General features: G+C 34.5%; 2 protein-coding genes across 2 annotated transcripts; both read right to left on the bottom strand.

Annotated features, from left to right (window-relative positions):
• Nucleotides 1–252: 252 nt before the first annotated feature.
• LOC130710494 (receptor-like protein EIX1) lies at nucleotides 253–5,002 on the bottom strand. The gene is made up of 6 exons (XM_057559781.1): nucleotides 4,532–5,002; nucleotides 4,279–4,433; nucleotides 3,946–4,163; nucleotides 2,463–3,063; nucleotides 915–1,472; nucleotides 253–830 (listed from the first exon to the last, which is right to left on the bottom strand). Exons 1-6 carry the CDS (start codon nucleotides 4,708–4,710, stop codon nucleotides 718–720), a joined length of 1,824 nt encoding a protein of 607 aa, XP_057415764.1. The 5' UTR covers nucleotides 4,711–5,002; the 3' UTR covers nucleotides 253–717.
• A 1,117-nt stretch (nucleotides 5,003–6,119) lies between these two features.
• On the bottom strand, nucleotides 6,120–11,261 carry LOC130710493 (endoglucanase 6). Its single transcript, XM_057559780.1, has 9 exons — nucleotides 10,856–11,261; nucleotides 10,542–10,754; nucleotides 9,816–10,016; nucleotides 8,601–8,690; nucleotides 8,327–8,491; nucleotides 7,788–8,072; nucleotides 7,181–7,529; nucleotides 7,011–7,085; nucleotides 6,120–6,902 (listed from the first exon to the last, which is right to left on the bottom strand). The coding sequence occupies exons 1-9, from the start codon at nucleotides 11,048–11,050 to the stop codon at nucleotides 6,601–6,603; spliced, it is 1,875 nt and encodes a 624-aa protein (XP_057415763.1). The 5' UTR covers nucleotides 11,051–11,261; the 3' UTR covers nucleotides 6,120–6,600.
• Between the last annotated feature and the right edge of the window lie 15,483 nt (nucleotides 11,262–26,744).

The raw sequence follows: 26,744 nt of genomic DNA, 5'->3' as shown, positions 1-26,744 counted from the left end.
TTATATTCATCTTCTGATACAAGAGAGAATAAATAGAAGATACATTGTTAAATTTACCTGGGAAATATTCAAACATTTTATCTTTCTCGTCATGTCTAAACCTAGAAAACTATAAATACATTAGTTCCAAACGATGGCTTAATCTTTGAGGCTGTTTTCTCATAATAATGAATAAATACATGTTCCCCTTACTGCAAAGAAACCGAATGCACATATATCCAGGATAAGTAGAAATAATATCATTCTACCGTATGAGTAAATATTATCTGAATTCAAATAAAATCAAATTAAAGTAATATGTTCTTATTTTACAAGAACCAGATCACTTCAATAGTTAGAATTAGATAGAAAACAAGAAAAATCATAAATCAAACAATTAAGAGAGGAATAAGGGCGTGTTTAGATACACGTTGGAGAGGAGGCTAACTGCGTTCTGCAACATTCTAATGCAAAAAAGTTCAAGGACGTAAAGGGAAGGATTGGATAAAAGCCGCCCTTGTACATTAACGAAACTGGAAACCAAACACACACCAGAGGTAATTGGTCCAACTCTGAACTTAAAGCATGACAGGAAATTATGATATTAAGTGATCCATGTAGCCAACCTCACCAATTGAGACACTTACATGGTTACTCGACAGAATATTGCATAACCAATGATAATCAGGAAATAAACAAGAAAAGAAACAATGAGAATATGGAAAGAGATTGCTCCATTCAATCCAATTGCTTCTCAAAAATTGAATTGTCACTCTCACTACTGGATGCAAAAGGTAAAGATGAAAATTGCAATGCGAGTAACTCATCTCTGCTATACTTCAACCTTTGATCTATGTCAAAATAAATGAAAAAATAAAATTAGATGAAACAAAAAAAACTAGCAATTTAAAGATAGAAAGGTGATTGGCAATTACCTATAAAACACGGAGATATGGATATTCCCTCTTTCGTCTTAGATGCTTGCATAGTCCTTGAAGTTAATTGAGACGGAGAGGAATGCTCTTTCTTCTTGGCAGATTGCTGAGTCCTTGAAGTTGATTGAGATGGAGAGGAATAATGAAGTGCATTTTCCTCGAAAGGAGGCAGAGTAAGAAGTTCATGCCTTACTTCAATTTGTGGATAATTTCTGCAGAATGACAATATAGTGTCTTTAGTTAAGAGCCAACAACCTCTGATATCCAGCAATTTCAGAGTTTCAGGAGCCTCAAACATATCAAGCCCATAATTTGTCAATAGTGCATCCAAGATACTAAGATTTGTCAACTTAGGAATTGATGATATATAGAAAAGTGTGATGTCTGCGAGTGAAGCACTTTCAAGAGATAAGCATCTCAGCTCTTGGAAACTTGATAAAGGGTACAAAGCTGAGCCCCCAACTGGTGTGCCTTCCATATTCAAGCTTTCTAATTGTTTAAGGTCCTGTAGAGCCGTCAGAGAGAATGAGATGTCCCTGTCCCCCTGGGGCAAAAAACCTGAGGCCAAAGTACAGATAGGAAGGTTAAAGAAGTACTAAAACTACAAGCAACAAAGGGAGAGGTACAAACAAAACAAGAGATAGTTGATGAAATTAGCATTTAGACGTTTTGAACCCCAAATGCATAAGAATATGACTTACTAGTTAAATTGAAATAATGCACTTCAATTAAATGCTTAGTCAATAAATCTGTAATCGAATGTTAGAAATAAAGTGACCAGCTATTTAAGTCATTGACTAAGATGAGAAATTAGAAACTGTCCTGAACCAATTATCCCAAAAGCTTAAGCTGTTGGGTGAAGGACATATTTATGATATATTTCTAACACGCACCTTCACACAAGAGCTCACTTAGAATATAGACTATGAACCAAATAAGTCAAAGAACTAAAATTTGATATGGAATGAATGATTGTCATTCACCAGTGAGACACCCTCTTATTAATCTATATTTCATGATTTTTAGGACTGAAAACAGGTATTTAAATTTATTGTGCAAACATCCAACAAAATCACTTGATTCCACAAGGTAACTAAAGACCAAGACACAACAGGCAAATCACAAATGAGCTGTTATCCCTATACATATACATGCAAGACATACAGGAAAATTTGAATAGTTGGTTTAATTACAGATAAGATTTCTTAATCGGGAAAATTAAGTAGGGTTTCAAAATCAACTAGATCTGCATACAAATCAATGTTAAATTTTAAAAAATTAGAAACAGAAGGAGGAGGAATCTTAAGCATCTTATGAGAATGTTCATAAGCACAGATGTCTTGTTCTTCCTGAATAAAAGGAAAGAAATGCAAAAGGAAAAATTGTCACATACAGACAGGTTTTCAAGTGATCTAGCATAAGAAAGGCCCAACTAATGGATGCAGAAACAGTGAACTTTGAGTAGATGAGTACCTATATCAGCAACTGCAGGTACTCCTCATGAATTTATGCATCAGAATAGTAATAACTATGTAAGTAATGAAATACCTGTAATGTTTGTCTTGCTCAGGTCAACCACCTTCAATGAAGGCATCATGCCTATAAATGGGATGGCAGTATCATCCACTGGTGTCTGAGAGAGAGACAGAATTTCAAGATTGGGCACATGTCCAGCTAAAACCCCTAGTCCAGCAGAGCTGACTGCAGTACAACTCAGATTCAGACTTTTCAAGTTTCCACCAATGCATGCGACCATCTCAACTGAATCATCGCTCATACACGAGCTGAGATTAAGATGTTCTATTACTTTCATTTTACTTAAGAAGAAGAATCTGTGAAGGCCAGAGTGGGCTACATCCAGATAGGACAGAAAATTTGTATTTATATGTAATAAGGCTTCAGCTTCATTCAGGAATGTAGTCCCAGAGAGAATAAGCTTTGCCAACGGAGATTTGCCATCTTGAAGTATAGAGTCGATAGTACAATTACTCATGTTCAGGAACTCAAGAGATGATAAATTAGGCAATTTTGTCACATTCGTCCAAGCAAGATTTAGATGGGTTAACCTCGGAAATAGATTAAGAACAACAGCACCTTCATTTGATATTTCACTACCCCAGAGATCAATATATTGTAGCTTCTTCAGCACCTAAGAAGAGGTGTTTAAAAGGAGAGAATAAAGAACATTAAAAAGATATCAACATTCCTATAACTTGAGAAATTGCAATGCATTGGACCGTAACTGAAAAAATACAAGAATGTCTAATAGTGAATTCAAGCCAGTCACTTGAGAAATGTGTCTCTCAATGCGCATGCTGTGAAATAGATTGCTCAAAACTATGTTAGAGTCCGACAACTTGGAAAACAGTGCTAAACCCAACCCAGTTAAATATGAAACCATAACTAACTAGCAATGAAAGAAAGCAACAAATACTGAATTTGACAAGATGTTATTTTAAGTTTAGATGCAGAACATGGCCAGTGATCTTCACATAAGTCCTACTTAGAAATAAAAGTCAGTGGTGTAGCGAACAACGTTGTAAGGATATGTCCTGTTCAGGTGACATGACCTGAGTTACAGCTTATTGTGGTTAATAACTAGGTACACAAGTCAAGGTCATTTTAGCCGGTCTGTGCGCAAAAGTCCACATTAGGTATCAAACAGCATAACATGCGGCTAAATTAATGGGGTTACAAACAAGGATGATGGGTGATTCTCCACCTAAGATTCTATCTACTCATTTAAGGAGACATTGCTTTCCTATGCTAGCAGTCAGCCACATAGATGATAAAGTGGAACCTAGGTCAAGAGATGGATCATCTTCACTCAAATACTCTCCAGGACTGTTGAACTGCGCCTAATTATAATGTTCAACTTGCATTACAAGTTTCTAAGAAATTATACAACTATATGGAAAATAGTACTTTATGTGATAATTTTTAACTAAATCGATTAAGTCATTGGTTGGCGCAAGATTGATTATCACTTACTTGCTAACCCTAGTGTCAAATCAAAGGAAAAGGTAAACACCTGTAACGAAGTTAATGTGATGTCATCCACAGGCAAGCCTCCCAAATCAAGATGAGACAAGTTCCCAAGAGAGGCGAGAAGCTTGACCCCTTTGGCAGTCACACTTGTTTCTGAAATGTGCAACTTCTCCAAATTAGGAATTGAAAGAATATGGTCAATTGCACCATCATCAACCTTGGAGCATCTAGAGAGATCCAACTCCTTCAAGCTAGTCATTCCTACAATAACCAATTCAATAATAAGCATCAGAATTTCACACTAATCTGGTAAAATTGAAAGCAATAGCAGGAAGAAATTAACAATTGTTGTATAGAATGAGTGCAGTGTTTTCACCTGTGAGAGGCCAAAGAGCTGAATTGGTGATTCGATGGCAATCGGCAACGTTCAAGTAGCGCAGGTAGCGAAATGCTCCTAAATATGCCATCCACTGTGCATCGACATGGTTTTCGCCTCTCAGATCAACCTCTTCGGCACTGCGTTTGAAAACCCTAACATAGAATTGAAGGAGAGGAATACACATTCAGAAACAGGGAAAAGGCAGAGGGGAACAGAGGAAGAGTGAGAAGTTAGTTAGTTAGTTAGTTACTGGAGGAGGGAGGGGCGGAGGAGAGTGCGACTGAGGAGGCGGCGGATGAGAGCGTCGGCGAGAGGAGAAGGCAAGCGATCGAGAGAGCGTTTCTGTAGGCGCCATCTGTCGATGCTTTCTTTGCTGTCACACGCCGCATCGATGCAGAGCTTAATCAATCCGCTTTCGCTGTTCATCATCTTCCACCTTCAAACCCTAATCTCTCTCTTGTTCTGATCTCTGTCAAATTAAGATGAAGATGATATGCTACTGTTTGAGTTTGACTTTGACTTTGACTTTGATTTGGTTCGAATCGCGTCTGAATTCACCGCTTCAGTTTCGGAAGGAGGGAGCTTCTTTCTTCAGTGCGAATAACCTATCCACATAAATAAATGCTTCTAACGAATCTTCGGACCCAAGGAAAGAGCTTCTGAGGGAGAAAAATAAACCAGGGAAATTTCCTAAAACATTTTCTGCTTCAGCCCTTTGGCAATAGAACCAACTAATTTTATTTAGCTATAAATATAAGGAAAATTGAAAATTCTTCACCACACTAAATGATTTTCGTTCTACATTATTAACTGGTTTTAATTGGTTGTAATTTCTTATTTGCATCTCATCATTGTATGATTTTTCATACTAACTTAAGATTAAGATAAATTGTAACATTACTTTTTGTGTGATAACTCTTTCGTTCCAAATAGCACGGCCAAAAACATAATTTTGTAGCCTCTAATTTGGAGTCACGTGTAAGCTTTTTTCCCACTTAAGATAAATTGAAGTTCAAAGTGAATAGCATGGCTTCTCTAATGCAGAATAGAGATGGAATTACAAGTATTTTATGATCAAGAAAGTCCAATTTAGTCAAAATTGAAATCAACAAAATTAGGGCTCATAAGTCATAATGTAACTGGGTTTCTAATTTGATTCTATTAAGAACAAAAGAGTAACAATAATGCTATGTAATCTAACCCCTGAATTTTAGACCATTTTTAGGAAGATTTTACCATTCCTCGACCCGTCATGATCATAAACACATAATATAGCATGTTCATTTTATTAAAGGATTTGGATGAATGAGTATAGAAATTCATCAAGGACGGATCAATTGTTTTTGAAAATATATTGTTTTATGAGAGAAACCTGATAGATTTGTCACGCGAAAGAGTAATCCATCATTCCACCATAGACTTGAATCTTCACGACCTAAGCTTGAGCCCATGACCTCAATCGGTCATACCAGCCCACAAGTCCCTATAAGACACCGAGCCTTAAAAAGGCGAACGTTGGCTAATTCAAAGGAGCAACAAGACCTTCTATTGATGGAATGAGTGATTAAAACATTTTCATAGGCTCATAGTCATAGCCCAAGTATTTTTGGACACATTTTAGGGGGCTGTGAGAATGGGACTTTGGTTCTTGCATTCCATCTAACATTACCCTTTAGATTTGGACCAGGAAAAAAAAACATTTCCCTTTACACTAGAATATAGATAATTAGATATTGTTCGAATTTAGGTTCACGTATCAGCCTTTTATTGTATCTCACATATTCAGGTAAGTTTTCAACCATTGAATCAGCAATCGTAAACTTGAAATGATTCCAAAATTGCACGAAAACATAATACTATATAGCACAAACTGGTATTTGCAGAGTACAAAATGCTGCAAAGCTTACAACATTACCACACAGAAAAGACATCCAAAGCTGTTGAAAAATACAAGTGATGACTCTTCTCTGAAATATTGAGAAGTTCATTTTTTTAAACCTCTCAGCAATTGCTGTCACTGTCTGTCTTGTATCACACACTGTATATAAGTTGTAAACTGGAGAAGAAAGAGGATGAGCACTCCCTTCTTGTCTCTTCACTCCCTTCCGCCCCGGTCCTTCCATCTTATATAATCTACCTATTTTTATCTAACCTAATGAAATGCAAAATACACAAGAGCAGAAGAAGATTTGACACCAGAAATGGAAAAGGAAGATAAAATAACCTCTCGCACTGCACATTTTGTATGGCTACACAGTCTTACACACACCAGTGGACCGTTCCCTCGTGACTTAAACGGTTAAACCAACTTGATCATTCTCAGGCCAATAAGTACTTGGCGACTGAGACATCTGCTGGAGAATTAGCAGCATGGATGTAGACAAATTCAAGGCTTTTACCAGCTGATAATGAACTGATCCATGAAGGGAATGTGTATGAATCACCGAACTTCGTGAGTCCCCAGATCGGGCCATAAAGCTTGGAAATTGAAAGGTTGAGAGACTGGAGGTTCTTGGTGGATTTGTTAGTCACCACTGCTGAGTATCTGTAGTAAGTCTTTCCATTGGCAACCCATGAGGCGGTCATTTTGTGTTCAATGGAAACTGGGCCTGACCATGAAGCTGAAAGACAAATTCCTCAGTTAAATTCCAAACATGCACTTGGTTTTAGTTTTTAAGGTATTATTATGTAAACCATATACAATGTGCAAGTGAAGGGACTAGCCATACCTGGAGATGGAGTTGTCTTGGGAGTGGGAAATGTTTGATGCTTGGTAACAGCAGGCTTAGGAGCTTGAACAACAACTGTAAGGAAGAAGAAATTATAGCTGATTACTTCACTGATGCTAGAAGATTTTTAGGAGGAAAGTGGAAGAAAGTAAGGATAACAATGACAATACCTGGAAGGAGCTGGTTATACCCGGAATGACCTCCACTTAGTCGTGCTAGAGTACCTATTAGAGGAGCATTGTTGTAGGTTGCTGGCTCTGTTTGCTCATAGTTATTTCTTTCATCAGCAAAGTCATCATATGCATCAGGACCGCCAACAATAGCACCGGTAAGGACATTAGGATCGCTCCTTTTGCTACTATACCAAGTAGCATAACCACCGCGGCAGGTGACAAATGAACGGTCAACCTTGATGGAAACAATGGATGAACCTCGGTGGTGAGTTCTCTGAGGGAAGTTGCTTCCATAGCCCACCATGTAACTTGTAGCTCTAGGGTTGTCCCCAAGAATGTAGTCCACCTGAAGATTGGACAATGAAAGTATTGAGAAACCTGCTTTAATGATTGGAACAAGTAACAACGAAGTTCACTTAAATAGCTTATTGAACACTGCTTAGATATTAGCTTATGGATAAGCGTATACCTACGATAAGCTTATTTCAATAAGTTTATCCATTTAGCTTATGAGTAACGCTTACTGCCATAAATAAGTTGTTTATCCAAACGCACCCTAAATGTATGACAGTGAATTTGGAGTCTCAGATATGAAGTTAATTACCTGAGACTTGGCAAAGGAGAGAAGCTCAACAGGACGAACATTGCCAGCAGCACATCTCAAGTGTCCACCAGAAGAAGTAAGGTAGTCAGAGTAGACAGTGGCCAAGAATGAGGCACTGGTGACAAACTGCAAGTTGTTCCATCTCTGGCGGAAAATGAGGCCACCGGGAGTCTTCTGAACATTTTTATTAGCCTTTCCAAGGCACGAACACATGAAATTCTCAGCCTTCTGCTGATATCTCTCAAATACCGGTGCATGAAGGCCAGCTCTGCCTTGCATAAGGAACTGCAATGAAGAAAAACAATATTTCTTAGCCACTAATGATATACACCTACTAATGGATTAGTATCTTTTCTCCCCAAATTGTCTCATTTACTCGTCACCCCACCAATAAAATTTTGTCATGTCAATTAAAAAGTATCTATGTAAGTTTCTAATCGCGCAACATTTCATTGGTGGATCAGGAAAATGGTACCTATTTTTCATTTCATTTACTATTAAAATGTGATTATAATTGAAAATAAGTGATATATTACTACCTTGGCAACAAGAGTCTGAACTCCAGCATATTTGACATCCCAACTAAACTCAGTCATGCCCCAACCAGTTCCACCCATGGAGTCACCATTTCTACCAAGGTAATCAAGGTAGTATTGATTGTTAGATGCTTGGTACAACCACGCAGCAGCCCAGAGCAATTCATCCTGTAAGTACAATCACCGACACTCAATTAATATTCAATCAACCACTTCACGTGTACCATTAATTGTTTCACATGGCAAATTCTTCTGCTGCTAAATGAAAAAAGCTTACATTGTAACCACTGATGGATCTGTAGTACTTTTGAGCCACTGTAATGCTGCTGTCATATTTGCCTCTATATTTGTCCGCAAAATCAAACAACTGAAAAAATTCATCAAACAAAAATTAATTAACACTAAGCTCAATTAATTACAGATCTGGAACTATTATTTACTACTACTTTACTTCATCACTCTTCTACCAACTCTAATAAATGAAGAATTAAATGCAACATGTTATTCACCTATCAGGAACAGTGACAGAAAGAGGAAGAGGGTCGAGAAAGGAGTCAAATAGTAGTAAAGAAAAAGGTAATGGCGGTGACTGTGGAAAATGTGGTGGTCCAGTGTAACTGCAACCGACTCACATTGATGAAACGCGACCCACCATGCTCGTAAACTGAATAATACACACCAAACAACGGAGAGAGTGTGTGATTTTCACCCCAAATGGAAAATGGAGGGTCCGTTACCACCGACACTTGACCCACGTGACAGGGTATAATCAAGGGTCAGGATCTGGTTCCATGCCAGAGATCAATCTCGACCGTTGAAATAGTCTGCCGTGATAAAAAAAGTAAAAGTGCTCCTTCGTAAACCATGAAAGACGTGACCGGTTTTTCTTTGTGATATAAAAACCAATTTTATTTTTGGCCCACAGTCATTAGGCAATTAAAAAAATAAGCTATTCACACTTGTTTAGTTGTTATGAAAAAAATATTGAGTGAACACTTGCTCACTAGTAAAAGACAAGGAGACAAATGAAAAAGTGGCAATAAGAAGTTTACAAAGCGTATATTTCTGGGTCCCAAAATTGTTGAGATACCAAATAATAGGGAGTGTCAGGGTAATAATGGGTATGTATTTTTAATATTATTGAAAAATAAAATCATATGCGGTTAAATGGATCACTTATATCCTATCTACTACTAGGATAAAAGGATAATGTTTTATGTTTTTATTCTTATGTTAATGTAAAGTTTTCACACAAATAGTGCATAATGTCCATACGGTCCCCACACAAAAGAGCAATAAAAGTGTAACTAACTCCTAACTTCAAATTCAAAAAAAAAAAAAAAAACTCCTAACTTCAACCACTTTGCTAACATGCGCAGCTCAAAATTACTACTCATATTTGTTCATAGCTCACACTTCATTAACAAATAAAAAAATAATGTACGATAAATAAATTAATGAAAAAAACAGAGTTGAGGAGTGTAAATGAAACCTGGTAAGCATGGCGGAGGAGTACGCTAGAATATGAAGGGTTAGAGTGGCGGAAAACAATGGACGCGGCGGCCATGGCGGCGGCAGTTTCTCCGGCGAGATCCGACCCGGGATTACTTGGATCGATCCTGTAAGCGCGGCGGTCTGTAGTCATGTCCTCTGGCCTTTGCCAACAGTAATGGTCAGTGTTCCCGTCTCCTACCTGAAGTCAAAAACCACACATCAACAACATTCTTTATTCTTAAAAAAATTACCCAACAACATCAAAATCAAAAATTCAACTTCAACTTTGAAAAACGAAAAGCCACAAATCTACAAATAAAGTACTATAATTAAAAAAGGTTGTGTAATACTCCCTCCGTTCATGATCTTTTGTTGTTTAAGGTTATGCACATTGTTTAAGAGTGCAATCATTGATATATTTATTGACATAAACACCCCTATTTAATGTTCCCTTATAGTGAAGAGAGAGAATTATAGTTATTAGTTAAGAAATTTGTTATGATTTTGATTGGTGAAAATAAGAGGTGGTAGGTGAGAGGTATAATATTAAATGAGGGTATATATGGAATAAATTGAGAAAAAATGCATTGAATTTGTAAAATAACAAAAGTTTTGGAATTTAGGACAAAAGTTAAAAAAAAAAAAATTAGGAACGGAGGGAGTAGAAAGAAAAAGTTCAAAACAGAGCAAAAAACAGAGTAAAACAGGGGATAAGGTTAGGTACCTCTCCGTAGAGAACATTGGGTTCAGGATGAGCTTTGATGAAGTAATCAGTACCCCATTTCACAGCTTCCATGGCGTGACCAAGCTCACCACTAGAAGACATTTGTTTGCCGTATTCAATGATGCTCCAAGACAACATTGTAACGGTGAATGCCATGGGTAACCCAAACTTGACATTGTCCCCTGCATCATAGTACCCACCGACAAGATCCACCTGCAAATTTCAAACATTAATATTTGTGAAATGAGAAATGTTGAAACATTTGTGGTGGGGATATGAAAAGACTTAATTCTGATGAAGAAAGGTGAAGTTACCCCGCTTGCTTTTCCGTCTTGAAGACCAGAATGGGATCTCCAAGTGACTCTCTGATGAGAGGGAAGAACACCAGATCTCTGAGCTTCGTAGAAGAGAATGCTCTTGCTAAGAGCTTGACCGTAGTCATGGCCAGCGAAAGCAAAAGGGGAACACAGAAGAAGAATCAAAGGGAACATGCAAATGAGTTTTTCCATGGAAACAAACAGGGGAAAATGCTCTAAAATGTTGAATGTGGTGAGTGAAACAGGAATTCCCTTTGAGAGTGAGAGGAAAATGGCAATGCCGATGAGTTTCTTTCTGCAGCGGAAACTTCGGATAATCCCCAGAAAATTAGGAGGGAATCCCTGCGGAAAAGAGAGAGAAGCTTCAAAAGGAGTGAGAGAGAGAGTAGTGGGATTGGGAACTGAGGAGCTCGAGGCTCTTTATATTAAGAAGGAGGAGGAAAAGGGAAGGTATCAAGAACCCTGAAATTGACAGTGGTTCAATTAAAAATATTGTAAATTGCAAATTTGCAATTAAGTTGTTTTGTTTTTTGGATTTTGAAGTGGCCCTGGAGATGATTCTGATGCGAAAGGAACAAACAATGTCATGTGGCCTTGCAGAATGTAGTCGGTGTGTGGGTTTAAAATATTTGGTAGAAATTTAAATTACTCCCATGTGGTAAAATGGAAAAATGATACACTGATGATAAGTCAGCTCAGCTGTTCCATATAGCTTAACATTTCATCTTTTAATAAATGATGGATAATTCTACTCTCAAGTTTCAACTCTTATCGATAGAAAAACTTATTGATCAACCTCCTCTTTAGTTCACCGACTGTGGGATGAGCAATTACTCTCACAAATACACGGCGAAAAATCTAGAAAAATGATAGTAAACAAAAAAAATAGTTTGACCTATGGGATAAAGATTAAGCTAGAATGGTGTGATTGTGAGTTTGACAAATTAGGCCTCAAGATGTACGGTTTTTGGGGCATTTCAGAGGCTTTTTGACAACCATTTTACTATTTATTTTAAATTTAATTTTTCAAATTTTATAAGAATGCATGGAGATTTTTTTGTTGTGATTGTGAATAAGGATGCATGGAGTTTGGTTGTTTACAACTTTACATGTATTTTTTTGTCAAATGAATGTTCACATTGCAATGCACTTTTATCACAAAGATGAAGGATCAATCACCAATCTATCTTCTTTCTATGATAAATAAAAAATAAAAATAAAAACTATCTTCTTTCTTTGTCTATGTTTTCATAATTTTTTAATTGTTTTTTTTTTAGATGAATTATGAACACACATAATAACATGGAAATTTGGGACACTTCCCACAACATCATACCCATGAGATGACACCTATTTCACATGTGCTTAGCCACTAAAGACATCACCATTATTTGCATACATGCTCCATGATAGTATAACGTTTTTTTTTTATCAGCAAAGGAATTAATGCATTAATAGGAAGTACAATGGGTACTTCAAACCCATAAACAAAAAAAAGGAAAAAATAAAACAGAACAGAAAAACATGCAATTTTCAGCAAAACATGCACCATCAACATGTGCTATTCGGCTTCATGTATAAAACAAGATCACTCTCCATTTGTATCCTCTTCATATATACAGTGGCGGAGCATTTAAGGGACTAGAGGAGCCCTGAGCTCTCCTATTGTTTTTAAATTTTTTACTAGTACTACTAAGAAATATTATTATAATAATAATAATATCATATGTTATGAAAAATCATGACTACATATATGCATAGGTAGGTGGCTGTGTATGTCAGTAAACATCTGTACCTTTTATTAATTCCAAAGCTTCTTAGACACCCTTTATTATTTTTCTTTCCAAAATTTTGTCCTAGCAAAGAAGTTGAAGACTGAAGAGGATGTCTCATAGTGGATGTCTCATGGCAAAGTTTCTCTTATTCCCAACTTTTGTTAGTATAAATTATACAACAACTCTTAACTCTAAATCAAAGCATTTTTATTTCAATTTTCTTGCTCTAACCTCATTTTAATGTGCAGGTGCAGCTCTATGTCTCTAAAACTTCTTTATAGCTAATTTTTAAGAATTTTTCTATTTTTATAAAGTTTTTTTATTGATGATACTCTATTAAAATTGGGCAAGTTTCCCAAAGTATGTTGGTGGTGCTTGGCATATAGCTTCCTTGCAATTTTGATAGATTAGTTTTGGTAAATTGAGAAGGTGTATTGTCTTGGCCTTTGAAAGCTACGGTCATTGGTTAAAAAGGGGTATTGGGTCTTTTTTTTTTCCACTGGATGGTGTGCATGGTAAGATTTTAGGATGAAGCTGCTAGCATTATCTTATCTTCTTGCTATAGCTAGTTCAAAAAAAAAAACTTTTTGGCCCTCCTATATATTTTGGTCAAGCTCCGCCACTGCATATATAACCGCTTTCTTATGCACAATTATAGGTCTTCAACTTTTATAATCAATAGCTAGAATAACTTTTTTAAAAAATTATTACTAGATTAAATAGTTTATGGTAATTTATTGTTTGCAACGGCTGCAGATAGTCCCAATTCATAACTCATAAGTTCTTCCATCGTTTATTTATGACATATTTAGAATTTGGTGTTAAATTAAGGTCTAGGAATAAGTGAACACGTCTCCTTGAAACAACACTTGTTATCATATGGAATATGGAGAAAGAGAGATGCCGGCTCATATATATTTTAAAGCGAGTTATTAAACCAAAAGTTTATGGTTTGAATTTGCATAACGTCCTTAACATAAATCAACTCATAACAAGCATAGTAGATGTATGAATTAACCGCACTTACTGCTTTAAAGTAGAATGGTACATATCAGCAATCAATTTTGCGCAAACATCATGAATCCAACAAAATACAAACTCTTCTAATTTGGTAGAAAAATCAAATCTTGTAATTCATCTCATGAATTTGTGAATGTGAAAGGGGCTGAAGTGCATGTGTGCATAAAGAATTGTACATGAGTTACGTTGAGTAGTTTAAGTTAAATTATCCATTCACTCGTTGTTTTAATGTTTTACGGTAAAAGTATGTTAATAATATTCAAATCACCTGTACTCTTAACCTACCCGATTAAGATCAACTAATCAAGGTCGTCGACAAGGGAGGGTTGACACAAGTACGTCTAGTATTTTAAACTAATTTGTGGATTTTAGTTAGTTTAAAAGATTCAGAATATTAATTTCTATGAGTTTTAGTTTATTAGGTTATGTCTATATGTTGCGGATTAATGGTTTGCCAAAGTGGAATAAAAAACAAACTTAGTGCTTGATGGACAACGAAATAAGGAGCTCCCAAGAAGAAATTTACTCACACTATATGGAAAGAGACGTTCATGCACTACATGGCCGGGACAAAATGCAATGGATGACAAGAGGGAGTCTCAAAGCTCACAATATACATGTAAAGAATAATAAAATTGGTTAGCCATGTATTGCTCATTTACACTATTATTTTAGTCGAGATTGTATCTTTTGTTTGCGAAAGTGAAAATTATTATATAGAAATTAAAAAAAGTTCTCATGTTTTAATGGATTGAACATAAAAATGTGAAAAACTATATAGAAACTATAAATATTTTTTTTAATGTTAGATATCAATGGTTAGTATGTGAATGAATTAATATGATAAAAAATGAAATATAATGTACCATATAATATAACATTGATGAATTGTATTTAAAAAAAAAATAATGAAACAAAATAGGGAAAATAAACAAACCTTAACCGTCACGTCAGGAATTTGAGACTATTAAGTATGAGAGTCTTAATTACCCTATTTCAGTTCATGTCCAATCACATTTTCAAATTGTAAGCAAGCTTCGAGTTTAATTTACCCGCAAGTATAGTAGCAATTATAAATTGTCGATCGATAATTTTCTTTTGGAGAAATATTGTACCGACGCTTGATCGTCAATAATTAATTAATTGCAAATCGTTTTGCAGCTATTTGTATTTCAATGTTTTCTTGTAATGTGAGCTTTGAAAAGTCATTAGGTCAACCTAAAAAACTGGTAATAGATCAACCTAATATGCAGGGCGTGGATACCTTTAGAAAATAAAAGGGCACGGCCTAAGGCTCCCAAAAAATTCTTAGGCCTCAAAAAAAAAAAATTTTTGTACTGAATAACATTTGGTAGATTGAAAATTGTGGAACCTATGAAAAAAGATAAAAATTAATTGATAATGAGAACCTATTGATAATGCTACATTATGTATTCTTTATTCCAAATGTATATATTTCTTCTAAAATATTATTGATAATTTATGTAACAGTTGCTATTGTTAAAATATGTTTTTCAAAATTAAAATTGCTTAAATCATATTTAAGGTCAACAATGTTACATGATAAATTGAATGAGTTAGCTATTTAATCTATAGAAAGCGATATGTTAGAATTGTTTAATTATAAAACTCTAACAAATGATTTTGCAGTTTAAAAAGCTATAACTTTAATATAAAAATTGAAATATTATATAATATATTAAATCTTTTTAAAATTCTCGTAAAAATAGTCACTTTAACACTTTTGCCTTAGGTCCTTAAATGTTTGTACACGGCCCTGCTAATATGAATTACAATATTCGCTTGTTTGAGAATTTAATAGTTTTTTTTTATGAAATGAGAAGAGTTTTAATAGTAAAAGTAATAAAAATGGATGAATAATGATTCATAGACATAGGAATAGTAGAAATACCCCAAACACCCCTTTTTCCTGTGGATTTGGCCAAATAATACACTGAACTAACCACCTAAATACACATGACTAACCATAAAGCACATAACCGTATAAAGTTGAAATTCCTAAATTATGAATTTGGCCAAATAATATACTGAACTAACCACCTAAATACACATGACTAACCATAAAGCACAGAACCGTGTAAAGTTGAAATTCCTAAATTAGCGATTTGACCAAATAATACACTGAACTAACCACCTAAATACACATGACTAACCATAAAGCACAGAACCGTGTAAAATTGAATTTAGGAATTTCAACTGAGTTTACACGGTTATGTGCTTTATGGTTAATCATGTGTATTTAGGTGGTTAGTTCAGTGTATTATTTGGCCAAATTCGCAGAAAAAGAAGTGTTTGGGGTGTTTCTACTATTCTTATGTCTATGAATCATTATTAAAAAATGGATGAAGTTTCATAAATGTTCATAAAAAAGAAATAAAAAATATTATGAGGTGATGCACGCTGTCCATATATAGTCACGCCTTAGCTACTGTAAGCCCCCAAGGCAGATCCTCTCATATATATGGTCCATAGGCGCACATGGCTGACAATCTACGTGAGGAATGCCTATTGGTTTGTTAACTGCAAATTTAAAAGTGTCAAAAATGTTTGACCGGAAACGATTCCCATTTTAATTCCCAGCGTTATTAACTAATTCTACCCTTCCAAGTACCAAGTTGGTTTGAATGGAAACCCATGTTACTAATTTTGATTTGATTTGATTGTTCCTTAGTCTAACTCTAACCAATAGAGAAGCTAAATAGCTTCCGTAATTTACGTGCTGTACTGGTCCACACTCCAAGTTATGTCATTTTTGGTGGATGATTTATTGGTAAACAATATTGATAGAAAAGGGGTGTTTTCTAATGTACTCCCTCCGTTCATTCCTAATTTTTTTTAACTTTTGATCTATATTTCAAAACTTTTGTTGTTTTATAAATTTAATGTATTTTTTTTCAATTTATTTTATGCATACCCTCATTTAATATTATATCTCTCATATATCACCTTTTATTTTCACCAATCAAAATCATAACAAGTTTTTTAACCAATAACTATCATTCTCTTTCTTCACTTTAACTCAACATTAAATAGAGGTGTTTATGTCAATAAATATATCAATAATTGCACTCTTAAACAATGTGCATAACCTTAAACAACAAAAGATCAGGAACAGAGAGAGTATATTTTATTTCAATAAAATTACTGAAATGTTAAATTTTCTTAGATATAATGTTAATTAACGTTAGAAGATTAATGAGCATATATGTTCAATAAATTAAAGGGGTATATATGTGGGTTGCATCACCACATGTGAAAAAGTACCATCTCACAGAGACAAAAGTAAACAATGACCTCCAATTCCGAACTAATAAGTTCATTCCATTCATGACACATGTATATGATAAATTGATGATTAATTTTCTGGTTCTCTTCTTATTCCATTTTTGTCTGTAAATTAATAACAGAAAAAACACAGCATAAGCTCGAAATATAGTTGTACAAACATCTGTAAATGAAATAATTGATTATACGCAGCTAGCACCTGTGTTCATATGGTGCCTCCTGGAACATGATCGCAGATAGAGGAAGGGAAGGACCGGTTTCCAGGATTCGAAGGCCCGACAACCCGACAACCAATACTCATCACTATTTAATTCTGATGATGTGTCTGAAATTAATTCTCTATTGCCACCGACAGCATCGATCCTAGGTAAAAATATCCTTCAAATTTGACAATAGTAATGTAGGTATGCATTCATACACCAATAATGATTTGTTCACACCTCTCTTTTGAGGTGGAGAGGTGGAATGATGAAAGAGATAGGAAGAAAAGAGAAAGTAAGAGAAAGAAAATATAAGATGTGATAGATGATAAGATGAGAGAGATAGAAATAAAATGAGGTGGAAATGAAGTGTTTAAAATATGAGGTGCGTATATATCATTACTCATTCAAACACACTTGTTAACACATTATCTTATTTTTATGGGAAGTTTTATATCATTTGAGTACATTTAACTAATTTTCCCGCTATCGGGTTAGCTGAATCACATGGCACTCCAGTATTTAGGCCTGAAAAAACAAAAAAGTTGAAAAAGAAGTGAATCACTTGTGCAGCATTAATATTTTTTATAGGAAAAATAAACAAAAATAGAAGTGATAGTGTGAAAGAGAGAATATGACAAAGGAAGGAAAATGTGGTCAAAACTGAAAAGGGGCGTCCCCATGTCAGAACGCTTTATTCCCAACCGCTCAACGGCTTCCGCCGAAAATGAGAAAATCTCTCTTTCACACTCACACCCTATACCCTCTCCACTCTCCATTACTTTTTTTTTTTTCACTTTTTCAAAAGTTTACTAACTTAAAAAATAGGAATACAGTGATCAGTAGTTAGCAGTTAGTTGGTTCAAATGATACACGCTTAATTTCCTTTAAATAAAATATTAAATTTAAGTCTTATGAATGGAAAAAAACTCACTTAAAAAGTTAGTCTCACCATGATACCGACTTAAAAATAAATTGTTTTTCTTGTAAGAAAAAAAATAGGCACACACAAAAGAACTGGACAAGTCATACGTAAGTCAAGGAGGCAAATTTCCGTATTGACTGCTTGGCGCCGGTTCTGCGACGCTCACCAGCGACATTTCCCACAGTTAAATACCCCTTGTCCAACGTTAATTCTAGTCTTTTATTTTTACAGATATCTAATACACCAAAATCAAATATCAATAATTGTGTTAAATGATCCTAAAGTTTGATTAAATATTCAACGCATTTTTAAATATTAAATATTAAGTTGCTTAAGTTCTCTTTATATTAGAAAATAAATAAGTTGTGGCCCTTCATACCCTATATTTTGCTTTTATTTTCCCTTTGGGATGTGATGTTGCGGTTAGACATGCTTTACAAGATCGTGTCCTCACCACGGGGTCCGTACATTTAGCTTTAACTTTAATTATCACATTAAGTACTAGATAATGTTCAATAATGCACCGCATGCACCTCTTGCATTCTCAAGGTGATCAAGTGTGAAACTACAAAATTTGAATCAACTTAAAAAAGGTTTCATACATACTGCTCCATGACTCCATTAATCGGACAAAGAGAACCTTCCTTGTTTTGTTAGTGGAAAATTCACTGTTGGTTGAGACCCTAACATCTTGTCTCCTTAAAAACGAGTGTTGGATCTTTTCTTTGTGTGGTGTGGTGCCTTTGTTGAGTGCGTTAGGTCACCTTTTGGAAATTTTGGCACACTCCCCTGATTTTGCACTATACGCATCTTTTAAAGTATAAGTGTCTTCCGCATACCCAAATTGCATCACACTAGCTAACTTTTATTTGAGATCTTACTGCAGAAATTAGGCCTGTCAACAATTCAAAATTTCAAAATGCTTAGCAACTATATCATCTAAGTGACAAAAACCTAAGTTAGCTAGAACGGATAACTGCGTTAATATTGCACTTAATTGGTAGATCAATTGCTGATCGAGATCATTTCAAAGTGAAATTTGATTTTGCAAACTAGCTTGGTTGATTTATTGGCAGATGTGATGACAAATAGTGTGACAGTTGGGAGTTTGCTGAATTCAATTCCTATAGAAACATTGTCTTCGTGATGAATATGAACTTAACAATGGAATCTAGCCAAATTATTCTATTTCCTTGCAAGCTGCAACATGTGTGATAGCATATCATTTTGTGAAACATTAACTGAAAGTTCTGAAATTGAATGGTCCGTGCAGTAAGGGAAGTCCTTGTAAATTGTAATAGTTAATTACAAGTGGTAGACAATATTAACGAGATATGACAATGTTAATAGTTGGCACTAGGCAAGTGCAGAGCAAAACGTGCGCAAAAACAGAGCGTAGCTTCTTCTTATGTTCCCCCATATTTTTTCCTAATCGAACATAACAGAACTTGGGTTAAACGAAAGAGTAGGTGTAACTAACTACATGTATAGTTGAAAAGTGAAGGTTGCATGTGTAACAAACTACAATTTTTGCCTGCATACCTTAAAGTTTCATCGGTCACAGATCGGCTATTGTAGTTAGGTGTGTCCTCTTAAATTTTCACTAAATGTTTAAAAGCCTCCTTAGAGGCCCAGGCCAGCTAAAGGCTGTGTGCGCGGAGGGACGGTTTGTGGACCAATTCCATGGCAATGTGTAGCCGAGTTTGGAGTCTCCCTTACACTCTAATAATATATATGTTTTTTTACTCTAATCTACATTCACTTCTTTCACTACTGTAAGAAATTTCACATTAGTTAAAAATATGACATTTATAAACAGTATAGCAAATCATCAATAATATTGGCTATATGCATGTTTATATATTTTTTTTTTAAGTTGAACCACTAGGCCCTAGCTATGTGATTTGCAGGCAAAAGGAAACAGAAGCTTTGCCTAGCTTGGGCGCGTGCCGCAGGAGCTTCTTGGCTTCCCCCCTCATGCGATTAACCAATAAGGCAATAACCATGCAAACTGTGATGGGAATTAAGTCAACAAATAAAATATATTTTTTTTCTTAAAATTATAAGTAATTTCTAGGTGTTTTTAAAATTCTTAAATATAAGTCATTTGATGATATTAATCAAATATTTAGTATGAAAGGATTAATTGTAAGATTTTGAAAAGAAAAATAACTCGTAGAGAGAAATTTTTAGGAATTAAAAGCAATATAGCAAGTTGCTACTTTTTTTCCTATTTTTTACTAATTATTACTATTTTTATTAATTATAAAAAATTGTGTATAATTGGCTTATAATTAAATAGAAACATAAATCGCAATAAGTATATGAAATATAATAATATATAAATGTTTGGTCCTACTAAAGATATTAAAATGATGTAATACAGAGGCATATGCCCCAAGATAGATTTTAAACGATGTCCAGACTCTAATGATAGATCCCCAAGGGGCCGCTTATCCTATCACTTTCCAAATAACAAAATAACCTTCATTCTAATTTTCCCCAAAGATATTTGGAAAGGCAATATGATATATAATATTATTTTCAATAGTTTTCAAAATTATTCGGTGTACCCTACACCTCATAAATTAAATTTGAGTAAAAATGATAGACATATACACTAATCATTTAAAGTTTAAACGCTATGTAGCTCCCTGTAATAATAATAAGTCAATTATGAGTAAATACCAGGCTTAAATAATGAATATTTTAAAAAAAAGACTTAAATAATGAATAATAATGCAAGAGCTGATCAATAAATAGATATCCAATGGATGACATGACAGTTACACCAAGGTAAAACCTTCATCATTGTTGGACTTGGACCTTTTGCTAACCATCAAAGTACTAACCATAGTGGCTATACAGTTATTGAAATCATCACTAATAATTGACATAAGCGTTATATTGCTAAGTGTATTGATTACTTAGCGCATCATTTAACCATAAGGTTGGAATTTCAATTCTCATCTATGAAAATAAAACATATTTTTGTTGTTACGTGTGATGAGAAAATTAATTATTATTCTTAATTTTATTTCGTGGGGCTTTCTTTTCCTAGTGGGCAGATACAATATTAAGCTTCAACAAGTTGGAGGATGAAACAAACAAATAAGTAAAATGAATGTTAGATATGATAGGATTAGGATCCTGAGGGATGGTTTAATTAAGTTTGAGAGTCTTGAATTAAATTGTGATAGGGGGGTACAGTGGGCAACTAACTAGATTGGGACTGAATCTCTAAAAGCCGACACCAAAATCCTAACGACCCAAGGACCCCACTAACCGTATTGAATTTTCATTCTCCCTATTTTCTGCAATCAACCTGCAACTTTGGCCCGCGCACTCTTTCAACTTTGCGCTAACAGTACTTGACCCTCTGGTCCTCAGTCCTCCCCAACACTTGAACCTTTTTATATTATTTTACTATTTTTACCCCACGTCAACTATAAAATTACTACTTAATAAAACGAAATTAAACAATTTTTAGTTAATCAAATAAGTTGAGAGTGATTCTTTGTAGGCTATTGGTCTAGTTTCAGCCGATTGTGATCATAACCACCACTATGAGGACACTGATGGCTTCATTAATCATTAGCTAGGGAGTCGCTATTCATGGAGCATGGAGGAATTGAATTTGCTCATGTCTAGCTCTAGGAATTTTAATCTGGCTTGCTAGCACTGCCTTGCTTTTTCTTTCTAGCTTGGTTGCCACCGTTTGCTCAGTATTGATGTAGACAAGGAACAAGGATTTGTCTCCTTAACCTTATGAACCTAGTTATTAGTGTTTCTTCAGGTACCGGCTTAGCTCCATCATGTAAAAAAAAAATTATTACATTGACTTCTTTTATGTTTAACTTTTGTTTAGTACATGTCATGAAAGAAAAAGAAAAACTACAACTTCATAGAGACGACCCCCGATGCATCCGCTAATAGAAGCAAGGCCAAGCCCTGAGGAGGATCCTCAGTCACCACCACTGCCCCCGGATGATCCACTTCATGTGCATAGCTAAAACATTAGCACTAGCAGTCCCTTCTCTCAGCGTGTGCTTTAGCAACACCACCAAAGGCCTATTCAGAAGATCCTTGATGTTCCAAACTAGCGAAGCAAACAAATGACCCGATGGCGGAATAGACTCCACCAATCGCACAACATCCATGGAATCTGATTGACACTCAACAACCTGATACCCCCTATTCCAAGCCAGAGAAAGACCATGAAACAAGGCCAGCAACTCTAAATGAAGGATCCTAGAGTCATCAAGAAACCCAAAGAAACCTCCCTTCCATTGCCCAACCTCACTCCAGAAGCACACACTGACACACCAAAACCACACACACGCGGGTTCCCCTTCACGCTCCCATCTACGTTCAAAACCACACAATTCGTTAAGCTCACCTCCCACTTAACCAGCCTCTGCGGAGCCTGCAACACTTCACGACGTGAAGCAAAACACGTATATAAATCAGTAGACATGGCAACAATGTTCGTATGTAGTATTTGTCTTGAGAGCCTCGTCTGCTTCATACACCAAGCATTCCTAGCTCGCCAAACCCACAAAAAAAATACATTTATTCCCTAAATTTTTACTTGTTCATTATTCAATTAATTAAAATTATTAGTATCAATTAATTTTCATTAATAATATTAAATGTATTCATATATAATAATTCAATTAATTTTATATCAATAAGATTAATTATTGATCATTTTCGTCTCTGAACGATAGATCAAGAGCATAAGAGGTTTAGAGATCGATCTCTAGAAGGTGTAATTTATGATGTAAAAAAAATATTTATATATATTTTAATTTCATTTTTATATCTTCAAATTGAAATACTCTTGTATCTCACGACAAATTTGCTTTCCTCTCCTAAATTAAAAAAACAAATTTCCTAGTCAATAATTTAATTAGTTAATGCTAAAAATGAAATATTTTATTCATTTCCATGCCAAACTCCAATCCTTACATTTTTCCTCTTGTAACCGAAAAAAAATCCAATCCTTACAAGCTATTCTTCAATTATTAACATTATGTCATTTCACTAATAAAACTAATACACTTGCTAGTATTTTTATAAATGTGATGATTTAACACCAATAATTGATATATAATCCGTCCAATCGTAATGATTGTTTAAAGAGATTTTGCACTAGTAATCATAATTATTTGTATAATACAATCAGCCAGAAGACAACGGAGAAAACAAATTATGACTATTGCATCGTCGGCGGATTTGTAACCTAATACTGTTATATAGTGATGAAGTATGTCTACAGTCTTTACAGAAATAAGACAAACCAAGTATATATATTTATATCACATGGTAGATACTTAGACCTTCTTAAACATTTTGTTTAGAGTTTAACATTTTAATTATGTGTATAATGAAATATTTATTTTTTTTTTGAAAGTGGAAATGAAATATTTATTTAAAAAATACATATATTTTATATAATCTTCGAGAGTTGAGAGGATTATAATACGGTAAGAATAATGCTCAAATAAAAAAAAAATAATACGGTAAGAATGTGTGATAACGTTGGTGTTGATGTTCGTGAATCCTAGCCGTTAATTGTCCGTAATTAGCGTTAAAATCAGTGTGGGGCCCAGACGGTGACGGCGACGTGAGAGAGAACGCGATCAACGGTATTTGATGGGCGCGATTTCAGGGAACATGAGAATCGTGGCCCAATGAGCAACAGCCAAATACTACATTAACATGTGAGTGCTCGTGCGCTCCTTTCTGGTAATGTTTGGTTTGGTGGGTCCCACCATGTGATGCTTTACTACCCTTCCTTTCCTTCCTACTGCGACCTCGCCATGCACGTGCAGTCTCATCCCCCATGCTCCATGTTCCTAATACTAGTTGTGACACGTTGCCATACTATTGTAGCTAACTAACTCTTCCCCACTCTACTCGCATGCTTCAATGAATTTTGTTAAATACAAATATCTCTTTGTTTGAATTTATTATTTTTCAAACCAAACCAGACTATATTTAGATTAAAATTTATTAATATACGCGATTTTTCCATTAAAATGTGTTTTTTCACTTTTTATTTATTGTTTAGTAATGAGAATCTGATCAACATCTCTTTTGGTGGAATGAGTTGGTTGTTGAATGTGAGCTCATGTTCTATTGTAGAAACCTATAAAAACACTCTAATGTTTAAGTCGGTGCAAGTATTGAAAGATCATGTAAATTAAGATTTAAGTGGTAATACTAATTAAAAATGAATAACATGTTAAGTAAATGAACAACTTATATAAGTTATATTTTTCGGCTCAAAACTCATGGCAGTTGTTGTTTAAGTGTGAGAAAGATCCTTTAAATTAGACTTCTGAGCGAGTAAAATGTCTTTAATTGTTTTGCCTCAATCTATTTGTCTCACAAGTAAATGCGGATGACGTGATGTTTCTACATGCATTTTGATCAATTAAGATGTTTTTAGGCCGGGTGGATTAGAAGACGGCTTGCGGGATAAATCAATACTACTATTTTAGAAAATGATGAACTAAAATGAGATGAGTTAAGAATTAGGGTGGCAGTTTTTTGATGCTTCAGGGTGGCAGTTCTATTTAACCTAAATAAACATATAAATAAATAATAGAGAAAAACATTTATTATAGCATACGTTAAAGCCCAATAATTTTTTTTATCCATTTCAAAATTTATATTTATATTCTTTTAATACGTCCTTAAGTACAACAAAAGTCCAATTAGTGTTTAAAAAAAAATCTCAAAAGCACGTAGTGTTTAAAAGGGAAATGGTCTTTGGGGTCAAAATTTCATTAAAAAGAATAGAAAGAGAGGCCCATTTTTATAAGCCCATTTTTGTTTAATATAGATGCTATTTTTCAGGAAAATAAATATGAAAAACGAGGTAGCCATGAGTCCATGACAACATCGATAATGGGTCAATGATCTAACAACCCACTTATGAAATATATAACACGTACAATTTTGGCCCAATGGAATCTTCAGCACAAGTCAGGACACTTATGCCTCATGCTATTCCCCGGTAGACTTGAACTTGCCACTTGATAAAAGCTAAATAAAAATGCCAGTGGATAACTTTATAGTTCCAAACACCTAAATACCTACTTTTGTAGCGGTTTTCTTTTTAATGTTTTCTATTTTGTAGCAGTCTTAAACTGTTACAAAAGTGAATGTTTAAACATCTGCCGTGGTTTATATATCACCGCTCAAGCTCAAACATATGTATCACAAATTGAAGTAGGTTGACATGCATATTTTTTAATGAAAATTTTAAATTTATTCGTCAAAGAAAAAGAGGAATATTCCTCCCTAAAAAGTTAGCCCCAGCTAGTTAGCTCATGGTTCTAACCTCTCTTCCTTAGGGCCTTAGCTTTTTAAATTTTCAAACCTTTCCATACTCTAATAAAACAGGGGAGAAGAGAAGGCTTAATCGATCATGTCATGTGCTCCCCATACTTACTTGACATGAGGGTAACTAATTAATTAGTTTGTTCCTGCATTTTCAATCTCATTTAAATGATAACTTTAGTGTGTATGGAGATAACCTAATTATGTACATAGAACGATTTATGGAATAGCATTTGTAGGCTAAAAAATGATAACTTTAGTACCAAGCTACCGGTGTCTAGGAAGCTAGTAATATACTCCATCCGTTCCTTATTAACTGTCCACCTTGAAGACAAAAATTTGTTCTTATATATCTGTCCACTTAGAGTTTCAAGAGAGTATTAAATGATATTTTTCTAAAAAATGTCTTACAGGAACAATAAATGAAAAAAAATAATATACATTTTAAAGGGTGAAATAGGAAATCAAATAATACTTTTATGAAAAATAATAAAATTAATTACACGTCTTAATATATGTGTTTCTTCTCTTTTAGACAGTTAAATAGGGACGGAGGGATAAAAGTTTATTTTCCTTTTTAGGGAAAAATTGTGTGAACGTTGAATTGTTCTCACGCTTTGATGATACACCTTCTTCTAATCATGGAAAATGGTGGAAAACATCGCTTCCATATATGTTTGTCGCATAGACACGTATACAACACTTTTGCTTGCAGGTAGAAAAGTCAACGCTCCCGTATGGTTACTGCCAATTTCTCATTTTTATTAAGTGTGTTTAAGCTAACTTTAACGAAGAAAAAAGTTCTAAAAATGTTTTATTTACAATTTTATATTCCCATCTATAACCAATTAGGGGCGCAAAAAACAAATAGCCAGTGCATGTTCGTTAGCAATTACTACTTTCGTTTCTTATTAACCGTTTACTTTGAAGAAGAAATTTTTTGTTTTTATATATCTGTCCGTTAAGAGTTTTAAGAAAACTTTAAATTATATTTTTCCAATAAATATTCTTACAAGAACAATAAATGAAGAAATATAAAATGCATTTAAAAGGTGAAATAAGAAAACAAATAATACTTTAATGAAAATTAAAATAATTAATTATATCTCTAGGTGTGTTTCTTATATCTTTAGACAATTATATAAGAAAAAAAGGTAATATATCTATAGCGAATCCTAGAGCTATAAATGCCCACCTGATATATGGTTATAACTTATAAGCACAACACAAAAGTTTCAACATGCATTTCATTTTTCAACCTGCAATAAAGCTAGCCACATCTTCTCCTTCCAAAATATATATGCTCC

The sequence above is a fragment of the Lotus japonicus genome, chromosome 4, assembly GCF_012489685.1.
Source record: "Lotus japonicus ecotype B-129 chromosome 4, LjGifu_v1.2".
NCBI classification, from domain to species: Eukaryota; Viridiplantae; Streptophyta; class Magnoliopsida; order Fabales; family Fabaceae; genus Lotus; species Lotus japonicus.
Note: the sequence above shows the minus strand (reverse complement) of the source record. Positions and strands in the feature narration are given on the sequence as shown.